The sequence below is a fragment of the Palaemon carinicauda genome, chromosome 40 (assembly GCF_036898095.1).
Source record: "Palaemon carinicauda isolate YSFRI2023 chromosome 40, ASM3689809v2, whole genome shotgun sequence".
Lineage (NCBI taxonomy): Eukaryota > Metazoa > Arthropoda > Malacostraca > Decapoda > Palaemonidae > Palaemon > Palaemon carinicauda.
This window is the reverse complement of record NC_090764.1, coordinates 22,280,937-22,293,781: the sequence shown is the minus strand read 5'-3', so window position 1 is coordinate 22,293,781 and position 12,845 is coordinate 22,280,937. Positions and strand designations below refer to the sequence as shown.

Sequence of the window (12,845 nt, the reverse complement as noted above, 5' to 3'; positions counted from 1 at the left end):
TCGCCTGTTGCTTTAAAACTGAATGCAAGAACCCAATCCTACTACGAAAAACACGAGCAAAGGTAATATCTCTTAAATTAAATGCAAGAACAAATCTTAACAATAAGAAAAATAGGGGCAAAAGTAAACATCTCTTACCCGCAATAGTATGAGTTCTCCTGAATGAGGGTTGATGGTGAAGAAAGCCTTTTTGGGGTCATGGTCATCAACGCCTTCTCCTCCAACGCTGTAGACAAGTCGCCCTTCGTCTATTCTGTCTGGGTCTTCAGCCAGCACCTTTTAGAAGACAAGAGAATTCAATTAGGGTTAATATCCAGAATTGAATATATTTTCATTCGCTTATGACTATTCAATTATTTTTTGTATTCGAGCCAATCTTTTCTGATGAGTTGATCTAAACACCATATGCTTTGACCTCTTTATCTTGTCGCATCTGCATTATTATCCTTCTATTTAATTTTCATAGCAATATTAAGATTTAGGCCATAACTTCTATAATTACACCTTGGCAAAATTTCATAGGATTCATTTTAATAAACACAAAACCAATAAATGAAATTGATCGATGTGCCTAAGTCTATAGCGGTAGAATGTGCCATTACTAGGATAATGAAAGAAAAGATATAAATAATTTTGATATGACAGTTTAAATGATGTTAAACTGTTAAAAGTTTACTATTCATAGATTAATTTTCTGATTATAATTGAATTAATTGACGGCAAGATGGAAGACAGTGAATGATTATATAAATGTACAGCAATGAACATGCATCAATATTTGCATATTGGCACGCTCATGAAAAATAATACACAAATCATAGGCAAAATCTAAGCGTATTAATCACGTCCTCCATCACTAGCAATTCCAGAGGTCAAATTGGGATTTATTGTCCCATATGGGTACACATGATAATCACCACCTGTGTCGCATGTTCATTAGTCAAACAAATGATCGGTTAACTTGGCTCGACTTTCATATTTCCCTGTCCGTCAAAACGCTGAAAGTCATTACAACCTGACCCGGGTTTACCACCATTATCGCGTAATGATCAATGGCAAGTGCCATCGGCCTCTGACACTTTTTATATAGTTATGCAAATCGGTAATTACTTACGACAAGGATAGTGTTAATGATTAAAATTTTTAATAGATGTAATGAGATTATTATTGAGAATAATAAATATGGATATTTATAACAATAAGAGCAACATGATACTGATAAATTTTGTAATATAGTGAAAATATTATTAACAAAAAAAAGGATAATTATGTATTAAGATTATTATAGACAATAATAAAAATGTATAGTTATAACAATAACAGCCATATGATAATGAAGATAAATTTTGTAATATAGTGAAAATAATGATATAATTAATAAAAATAGTAAAAATGGATGATTATAATAATAACAGCAACATGATAATGATATTTTTTTTTTTAAATAATGAAAATATCCTTGATAATGATAAAATGGATAATTATGTAATGAGATTATTATTAACAATAATTAAAATGGATAGTTATAATGATATGATAATGATAAAATTTAGATTATAGTGAAAATATTAATAATAAAAAACAGGATAATTAGAACAAAAATAACAATAGCAATAACGATAATATAATAGCAGTAATGGTAGCAACAAAATAATTAGGTGGTGGTAATAATAATAATAATAATGATAATAATAATAATAATGGTGATGCTGAAAATAAGAAGAACCTTATTTCATTCACTGACTGTATTCTTGTGAGGGTCGTATAAAAAAGTATATAATGTGAGAAATAGACCTGATCATACATTGACACATTGATTTTTAGCAACTTATTTCAACAAACTTTCCAGACTCATAATTATGAGGGAAGGAAACTTTTCATCCTTATAATTATGTGGTAAGTAGTTTGGCCACAGTCATATCTCCTTTGATTAACTTTGAGCTTTTGCGCAGGACGATTCAAGAACAAATTTTTTTTTTTATTTGAGATCCTGAAATTTCCTTTGGAGTTTTCATTCTTGAAAAGCCGCTTTTCAAGACATAAATCTTTGATTATTATTATCATTATTATTATTATTATTATTATTATTATTATTATTATTATTATTATTATTATTATTATTAATACTATAATTGGTAATTTAATAATTTAAGTATTGTGGTAGCATCTGTGCCTGGTGATCGCTAGATTGGGGTTCGAGTCCTGCTCAAACTCGTTAGTTCCTTTGGTCGCTGCAACCTCACCATCCTTGTGACCTAAGGATGAGGGGTTTGGGGGAGCCTATAAAGTAGGTCTATCTGTTGAATCACCAGAAGACATTGCCTGGCCCTCCTTGGTCTTAGCTTGGGTGGAGAGGGGGCTTGGTGGCTGATCATATGTAATATGGTCAGTCTTTAGGACATTGTCCTGCTTGATAAGGTAATATCACTGTTCCTTGCCTCTGCCATTCATGAGCAGGCTTTGAACATTTAAACTAGCTAAGCTAGAACCCTAGTTGGAAAAGCAGGGTGCTATAAGCCCAAGGGCTCCAACAGGGAAAAAATAGCCCAATAAGGAAAGGAAATAGGACATAAAATACCAAACAAACAACTTGCAGATTTATCAAAATCGAGATGCCCTCTGCTCGGAGATAAGAAATAATGAAAATGGAGCATTTTTTTGTGAGATGTATGTTCATAAAAGTAAAAATTATGCTTTTAGCTCGTGTTCTGCTTATGATTAGAGGAGAGGGTGCGAGGATTTCTGAAACAAACTTTAATTGACGCCACAAACTTTTCGAACTGATTGGTCAAAGAAAGAGAGAGAGAGAGAGAGAGAGAGAGAGAGAGAGAGAGAGAGAGAGAGAGAGAGAGAGAGAGAGAGAGAGAGAGAGAGAGAGAGAGAGAGAAATTGCTTCGAAGAATGAATAGTTTTCTTTTCCTAAAAAGTGTCCGTATATATATACATATAAATATAAATATATATAAATATGGATTAATATCAACACAACATCGTGTTCAAATAGAAATAAATTTCTACCTCATACCTGGGATCGAACGCCAGCCCCTTCTAATGAAAGGCCAGGTCGAAACTAACCATGTCACGAGAGCCCATAAAAAGAATTGGAACCTGACCGCCACCAGCTGTCCGAGGATTTACCTGGCGAGACATCAGTCTCTTACCAGCGAGTTTTACCCAATGTCTCGCCAGGTAAATCCTCGGACAGCTGGTGGCGGTCAGGTTCCAATTCTTTTTATGGGCTCTCGTGACATGGTTAGTTTCGACCTGGCCTTTCATTAGAAGGGGCTGGCGTTCGATCCCAGGTATGAGGTAGAAATTTATTTATATATATATATATATATATATATATATACATAAATATATATATATATGAATAAATAAATATATATTATATATATATATATAAATAAATAACATATATATAAATATATATATATGTGTGTGTGTGTGCGTGTGAGTTATTTCATACTTTTCAATAAAGCTGGATCAAAAAGTGGAAACCGGTGGAACATTGGGCATTCGAGTCAAACAGAGTTTAGGATGAACTTCCACTTCGTGAATTTATTTCAAATAATTCTTATATACTAACGTGGATCATTGCATTTATCGAAAATATTCACTTTATAAACAGAATTATGTGTATCTCTCTCTCTCTCTCTCTCTCTCTCTCTCTCTCTCTCTCTCTCTCTCTCTACACACACACACACACATATATATATATATGTGTGTGTGTGTGTATATATATAACACAATCCTTTGTAATCACATGAAAATACAGACACATGTGACTTAATTTTCACAAGTATACATAAACACATCCAAACGTATACACACACATATACTATATATGTTTATACAAATACATGTGGTTGTGTATTTGTGAATATGTATGCGCAATTTTTTTTTGGAAAAAAAAATAGAAATAGAAAAATTGATAGAAAAACTAACTTTGGAATAAACAGAGAAAGCCCAACACTAAGACCTACGAATAGCAAAATCCTTAGGATGAAACTGCTGTTATCCGAATCTTGAGGATTCTAACCCACCCCATCAATACTTTGATCTCTCACACGATGCAAACTGCATTAGATAATATTGTTTACACAACGTGCCTGAGCAAGACCTCCAAACATGTTCTGTCTTCTCATGACATCCAAAATGAAAACAAGAAAAAAAAAGCTTTTTAGATTAACAATCAATGAACTTGTGGGTTTTTATAACTTGTGGGTTTTTATTACGTCAAGAACACCGTACTGGGAAACATTTCTTTCGGCGATTTTGGTTAATTTTTTGCATATGCAAAATACGTTTTTATGCGATCTCGACAGAGTTACTGAAGTAAAATGAGACCTGTTGAGAATTTAGTTTGATTAAAAAAAAACGATAAATAATAGATTTTATGAAGAGATGGGACTTAATTACATGCAATTATGATAATTCAGTCTAAGGCAGTTCACCCTCAACAAGACTCTATGATCTTACTGAAACCTCAAGTTTATATAAATGAATCAATCAATATAATTTAACAGGAGCATACTGTTAATATAGTAATACCATAAAAAAAGAGCTAAAGGTACAGTAGGACAAGAATTCCTGGTACACCTCGCTCTGAACAAGTGCACCCAACCACACCCATGTTGCGCAGCGAGTTCCTCTGTTTAGCCCAGCCCACCACCTCTACCATCTTCCCCTAATATCTGTACCTCGTTTTAAAGATAACGACCAAGACTAAACTCACTTCAGTACCAAAATAAAGATTAAAACTTAATGTAACACGAATGATACAGGAATGCCTAATATATGTTTTAATGGGCGCTAAAAGAAAGAGAGAGCAAAGCCCTGAACGAGTCTCCATTTCTTGAAGTGGTCCTGAGTGCATCTTTTTTTAATTGGTCACGTTCCCTTGAGCATACGAGGGGGAATACTTACTTCCCAGGTCAGTTTACACGAGAAGGCTTTAAATGACGTCATTTCTGTCGTCTATTTATAAGATTTTAAAGGAAAACACTGATTACCTTTTGAATTTACTACGCTTTGGGTTGTTAGTTTATCAAGATAACAAAATTGTATATTTGATTAATATACGAAATTTAATGCATTAGCAATAACTAATTTTTGCTTTGACATAAAAAAAATTGAATTTGCTTTATATATGAAATTTATTGCATTAGCAGTAACTAAGTTTTGCTTTGTTATTTTATGAACGACGTAAAATATTATATTTGATTGATATATGAAATTTAATGCATTAGCAATAACTAAGGTTTACCTTGTTATTCTATGATCTAGACAAAATTATATTTGACTAATATATGAAATTCAATGCATTAGCAATAACTAAGTTTTGCTTTGTTATTTTATGATCGACATAAAAAACTATATTTGATTAATATATGAAATTCAATGCATTAGCAATAACTAAGGTTTACCTTGTTATTCTATGATCCAGACAAAATTATATTTGATTAATATATGAAATTTAATGTATTAGCAATAACTAAGTTTTGCTTCGTTATTTTATTTATGATCGACATAAAAAATTATATTTGATTAATATATGAAATTTAATGTATTAGCAATAACTAAGTTTTGCTTTTTTATTTTATGATTGATATACAAAATTATTTTTGATTAATATATGAAATCTAATGTATTGCCAATTTGATGATTGAAAGCTTATCTCAGGTCATTATAAATTATAATAATGTGAAATTTAATTAAATTCGAGTGATAATAAAAGATGAATATCTGCATATCGGATTACAGTCTCTCAAGAAGGTGCATAGAATAAAATGGATTTATATTTGCATTCAAATATTTATCTGTTGTGAGGATATATATCCTGGTTACACCTCTTCAAAAGAGAATAAGAATAATGTCAACAATACAACAAAGAAACAGTAACAGTAACTGAATTTTTATACGATCCACAAGATAACCTTTCAACTTATCCAAGAGCAAAGTTTTCAAGTTTAATAGGATTGGAAAAAATAATATTTGAACAAATCCACGCCTGAAGTTGGATCAGGAAACCTCAAGTACAGAAGGTCCTTAACTTACTTTGCAAGAGGCTGTTTTTAAGTTGAATTTTGTTAAATTTAGGTCTAGTGTAGGCCTAACATGACTCCCATACTTGACATTTCCAGCTACAAAAGTCAACAAATAGTTACATTTCATATGGAATAAATATCAAGATATTACAAATGTCCGTTTGCTTACTGTATTCAATGAAAATTGTTTTATTACAGTTATTATTTACTTTATTACAGTATATGAACTTTCATGCAATATCTGAGGTTTGTAATTTCAGTTAAATTGGTGTTTGTATTCCCTAATGTATGTAAGTCGAATGTTTGTGTGTTGGGGAAACTTCAAACCTTTTTTTTCCTATATTCCATAATAGCAAAAATAAATTTCATTTACTCTTCAGCTATGGTGAGTAGTGCCATAGCCTCTGTACCATGGTCTTTCACTAACTTAGGTTAGAGTTCACTTGCTTAAGGGTACACTCAAGCACACTACGTTATTTCTCTTCCTCTTGTTTTGTAAAAGTTTTTATAGTTTATATACGGAATATATATTTTCATGTTGTTACTGTTCTTAAGATATCTTATTTTTCCTTGTTTCATTTCCTCACTGGGATATTTTCCCTGTTGGAGCCCTTGGACTTATAGCATTTTGCTTTTCCTACTAGAATTGTAGCTTAGCAAGTAATAATAATAATAATAATAATAATAATAATAATAATAATAATAATAATAATAATAATAATAAATCTGAGATATCTTGTGAGTAAGGCGATAGGTCGGCAAACGTTTATGAAGGTAATGAAGGTAGACGGCTACATCATGAAAACTGATCAGATGGGTAAATGTTTCGGAGTGGAACTTAAAACGTACTCGTACCTAACCAAAAACCTATTTCCTTTTGTAACACAAAATACTTATTTTAAATATGTATTGCACTGATAAGAGTCATAATGAATTTGCAAAGTATTAAGAATCACATGGCATACATAAATAAACATTATATATATATAAATATATATATATATATATATATATATATATATATATATAAAGATAAGTTTTTTATACTCATAACATTAGTTTTTTCTTTAAATTTATAACTGGGCCTTCTGCTAGCTATAATAACACCTCCAAGAAATCATTAATCAATAATGTGTTTATATAATTTGCTGTTCATTGTTAACTCTACTTATTCTGCAGACCATGGAATTTGTCAGTAAACAGTTTGAAAACATTAAAAGTTATTTATAAAGGATATTTTTTCAAATTAAAACTCTAACGACATACAGACATTCATAAATCAACCTACATTTCAATAAATATAAATATTTCTTAAATATTATATAAAACAGTGAAGTAAAGGCCTGTAGAGGCTAACTATTCTTCACTAAAAGTTTTAATGACAATTTCTCATTGCCCGACTAATGACTGTTCCCCTTTAAACGTAGAAACTTCCCCTTATTAACGGGATGAGGCTAACTGGCCATTAACCTCAGGAACTTTTGGAAACTGGCTGGACTTTTTCAAGGCAAGACACTAAACGGAGATGCAGATATCGTCGAGAAATTCGGCACTTAAGAGCACTTCTCACATCTTCAAAAATCTCATTACTGAAAATTTCTTTGCAATGCGTTCATGCAAATGATTAATAAAATGGAGCAACGTTAGGAAAAAAGATATGCGTAATTGACAACACTTCTTTTGCTATATCAATGTCATTCTAAATTAAATGATTTCAATATTTTTACAAGTCTTCAAAATGCCGGTTTTAAATAAACTCTTAACCTAAAACACAAATATTGACATTTTATCTAGAAATTTATCTTTTTTTCGAAATATAAATCCATAAAAATATGATATACGGTATTTAAGTGATAATTACAGTCTCAAAGAAAAGGTGAATTACCATAAATTGTAAACTTGAAAATAAATACAGTATTACTAAACAAATCCTGCCGAAGACTCGATTATAATGAAGTTCACATTAATCTATGGTAAATTAGAATTGAGGGCGATTGTACGTTTTTGAAAATGGCGGAAGGAGACTTCCTAGTATATATACACCCATATACATTTATATATAAGCTATATATATACATATATATATGTATATACACACATTAATACATATATATATGCAATATATATATTTATAAATTTATATATATGTATATATATATATATATATATATATATATACTGTATATATATATATTGCATATATACACAGATATGTCAATAAATTATATATGTATACACGCATGTAAATACCGTAGATAGATAGATAGATAGATATAGATATATGGGCACTTGTGCATCTGGGTAAGGCGAACCTCTTGTTTTCTAATTGAAGAATATACACAGCAAATGCGGCATCATGTTCTTTATGAAAACATAACTAAGTTTTTTTTTTACCCCGAATTCTCCCTAACCTCTCAAACCGAAGGATAACATTGACCTTTTCATTTGAAATTCAAATCGAAATCCCCCCATGGAAATCAGTATTCAGAATCCTTCAACTGTATCTCATAGGATATATTCATTTACATAAGGCGTATCTAGTCATAAATGAATCTAAGGGACTGCCACTAAGTATTTCCCTTACAGAAACTTGTGGGCGCAGATTCTTCAAAAGATTATATTCCTTTTCGAGATATAAGAATTTAAAAGTAGCAGCAGCAGGGTAAATTTACAAGATATTATTGAAGCTCAGCCAGGTCTCTTTCCACCGAGAGAGAGAGAGAGAGAGAGAGAGAGAGTAGAGAGAGAGAGAGAGAGAGAGAGGAGAGAGAGAGAGAGAGAGAGAGAGAGAGAGAGAGAGAGTCTAAAATCCTTTCATTTGGCCAGAGAGGCTAGATTCCTTTCATTTGTTCGTATGTCAGTTAAGTGTAGAGAGAGAGAGAGAGAGAGAGAGAGAGAGAGAGAAAGAGAGAGAGAGAGAGAGAGAGAGAGAGAATCTTTTCATTTCTGTTTATCAGTTTAATTACACATATTTATGATATAAATATGAAAAATAGAAGGTAAACAATGTAATTATCTCAATACACGCAACGTGAGTCAGGATTCAGCTCAGAAATGTATATCTCCACGTGAGACTTCAAAAGACCAGTATTATCTAACCGGCAGAAGAAAATAAAATAAAAAAAACATTAGTCAAAAAAAAAAAAAAAAAAAAAAAAAAAAAAAAAAAAAAAAAAAAAAAAAAAAGAGAAGAAGAAGAATGCCTCAAGCTAATGATAATGTCCCAACGAGATAAACATAATTCATCCATGTCATCTAGTCTGTCTTACATTTCCATAAAGAGAATAGAAAAGGGAAAATATAACTTGATAAAAAGTACATTATATTTATTTAAGTGTTTAGATATACGATAAGGCTAATATTATAAGAATTTGGTGCAAAGTGTGTAAGCCTTGATTCAAAAAATACATTCATTATTGAAATTATCATTAAAATTATTATCATTAGAATTATCAAAATTATTATTATTAAAATCATTAAAATCGTTGTTATTATTAGAAATATTAAAACTATTATTATCATCAAATGCTGAATATGTTTCTTCTCTTTTCCTCAAAGACAAACTATGAGAAAAAACCGTATTGATGTTAAATGCCTAACCCAGCCACTGAGGGGGTGGAGGGTGGGGGTGGGGGGTGGGGTGGGGGGCAAAGTCAGCCTCAACTTGGTGCGGGTCCCAAGCCCGGGTAAATGGGGAGGGTTGGCGGCAGGAAGGCATCCGGCCATGAAAAATTAGCCGAAACCAATATGGCCAGTGAAGATTGTGATGGCAAATGCCTATCCTACTTTGACGATAATCATTACGTGCGACCACACTATCATGCAAATTCCATTATTGCTTCTTCGAGCGACTTTATAATCAAAATAATATCATTGATTACTTGACAGGAATGGAAATCTGTTACAAGTAAAGAACAACAAGATTGAGGGCTAGATAAAAATCACAGAGAAATGTAGGCGACATTAAAAAGATATTCTTGGAAATCACCCCCCCCCCCCCCCCCCCCCCGAAAAAAAAAGGAAAAAAAAAAAAAACTTATTCTTAAATCACATTCACAACACAACACTATTTCAACAAAATCTTGTTCACCATTCATGTGCCGTCACTCTCCCAGAGCCAAAGTGGCTCCCTCCACAACAGTGTACAATAAGATGGAAAAAATCGTGTCCTGTTACGGTCTGTGTGCTATGAAAAGATGCCAAGTATCATTTTTCGTGACTTAAGAGATGAAGATGTTTTTATGCCCAGTGTCATTTTTACGATCGCTTTAGAAGCTGGCTGCCATCATCAAGTTTAGTGCACATTTTAAGGTTATGGCTGTTTTAATATTTTTTCACATTCAGTCGTAATGGTTCATAGTTTTATGATTTTACTCGTTTTAATGGGTCCCAGCATACTTAAGTGTTTGGAATTCATGTAAACAGTTTTTAATAACTTTTGGAGGCTCGGAAAATATTAATATTCCTAATATATTTTATATTTCAATCAATTTTCGACTTTGATACCAATCGTACTTTTAATCTAAGGGTAGAAATAATAAAGTAATTAAATGTTTGAGGTAAAGAAATTGGTAATTTCAGAACTGATGCATTGGAAGTCCACAAAATTAAAGTAAAATATGACTGAGTATTCGGAATTGTCTTACCATTCATGTCAAAATGAACATTATAAAAAGTAAGACTTGATAAAACTAAGTTATCAGTCTCGGCTAGGAAGTAAGTATTAAAAATATATTTTGTATAATGGCATACTAATGGCAATTATAAAGACAAGAAATTGACAAAATAATCCAACTTTCTTTTAATCTAGACGAGGCCCATTGCAACTACATGGAGGCAAAGGATGAATATCAACAAGAAACAAAACCGACCTTGACAAAGTATCTACAAAAGAGCAAGAACCAAAAGGATATCAATGGAAACATGGTAGAAACAGTTTTAGGATTTCCCTTCCTGTTCCTTATCTAAGAAGGGGCTGCTGAATCTAACCAGGCCAGGAAGCAACGGAAAGTAACCCAGGTTGAGAAATACAAAATATCGAATAATGACAAATACACAGATGCCATCTAATGCATAGCTTTAGAAAAGACATCTTAATGCTAAATAGATGATCCAGACGATAGTATCAATTCTACCTCAACACAATGTATTCTGAGCTACTTATCTAGGCTGGAATAAGTTGTCTGCAATATGTATATCACGAATGAGGATGTAATAAAGAGGTTTAACTTTGATTAAAAGTAATGGTAAAATACCAAGGGGAAGGTGAATTTTCTATTTTCAGACACTTTTCCTTAGTTGACTTGTCCCACTGATGATAACAACAACAACAACACCAACAATAATAATAATAATCAATAATAATAATAATAATAATAATAATAATAAAAACCAACATCCTAAATGCTATATTACAGCATAATATGAAACATCAAATGCAAAAGGACTCCTTTAACTGGCGCATGCAGAAAATTAAAGAACTAAAAGCTAAATAAAAGAAGAAATAAAATCAGGAAATTAAGGATAATCCAATGAAATTTTTGAGACAGTCAAGTCATGGAGAGCGAATGACAACGAAGGATGAAATTAGCTATTAAAAATCTGTTAGAGGCAATGAGAAATTTAAGTCGAGTGATTAAATGGTAATGGGAAACGAGCAGGTTTAGATGGAGTTATAGTGTTAAAATGAATCAGGCACAAATGAACCCTTGACGAGACTTATATGAAGGAAGATGGAAAATTTAAATGTTTTAATTCGGTACAGTACCCAGTGAATTTTTAAAAATAGTAATGCACTGGTTGAAAAAAAAAAGTAATTTTAGTGCAAAACTGACAAACTCCCCGACAAAGCATAAACATATACCTCACCAGAACAACAGCAACAACAATAGCAGCAACAACTAAAACAACAAAAACATGAACATCTACTACTACTAATAATGAGACTTGAGCGGTCAATACCACCATTTATTCGAGAAAATACCAAATAATCTTGATAATGAAAATCAAACTAAAACCTGAACTCGCAAAAACCTTTTGGATTTTCGAGTAGAAATTGCAATAGTGTTACAAAAACTAAAAATTCATTAGCAGAAAATTTACATAATGATGCATTGAATGTTACTTTTATCTTTAGTCTTGTATGATGAAAGAAAATACTTATGGGTACAAAAAGCTGCTCTCTCTCTCTCTCTCTCTCTCTCTCTCTCTCTCTCTCTCTCTCTCTCTCTCTCTCTCTCTCTCTCTCTCAATACTACCCACACCTCTCTTCTACACTCTTTTATAATACTACTCACGAAAAACAGCAGAAATCCATCATCGTAAAACAGATTCTTTTACAAACCCTAAATGACTATTCAGACTTGGGGTATTTCAGATATAAATTCTTCCTTCATATGAAAAAGTATTTTAATCAATCTGAATATCCATGAAAATTATCAAACAAACATATTTTTTTATTACAAATAAAGAACATCTCTTCCAAAAACATTTCAGCGATAGGAGGGATTTAAATGTTTCTTTTCGAAGCATATCTTTTCATTTTCGAAAGCTGGCGGCAGATTTTTACTGTTTAGAATAGATGCTTTACCAGCTTTTACTAATTGTTTATATTCCTGTTTCAGATCGAATTGAAAAGCCATTATCTGTGTTTTCAATCAGCACAATACTTAATAAACATACAATTTTCTAGATAGTTTTTTCGCACCTTTCCCTTAATTAGTACGATTTTGAATAGTGGCCTACTGGCAAGAGTCATAACATGAGTCATGGTATGACAATGAAGCTATCTTCAAC

At 31.7% G+C, this 12,845-nt stretch overlaps 1 protein-coding gene across 1 annotated transcript in view; it reads right to left on the bottom strand.

Moving 5' to 3' along the window:
* Positions 1–12,845, bottom strand: part of LOC137631862 (cadherin-related hmr-1-like) — a 222,341-nt gene that overhangs the window by 39,772 nt on the left and 169,724 nt on the right. Inside the window, exon 5 of the mRNA XM_068363870.1 lies at positions 139–276. Within this exon, the coding sequence (XP_068219971.1) occupies positions 139–276 (138 nt within the window). The remainder of the gene's footprint in view (positions 1–138; positions 277–12,845) is intronic.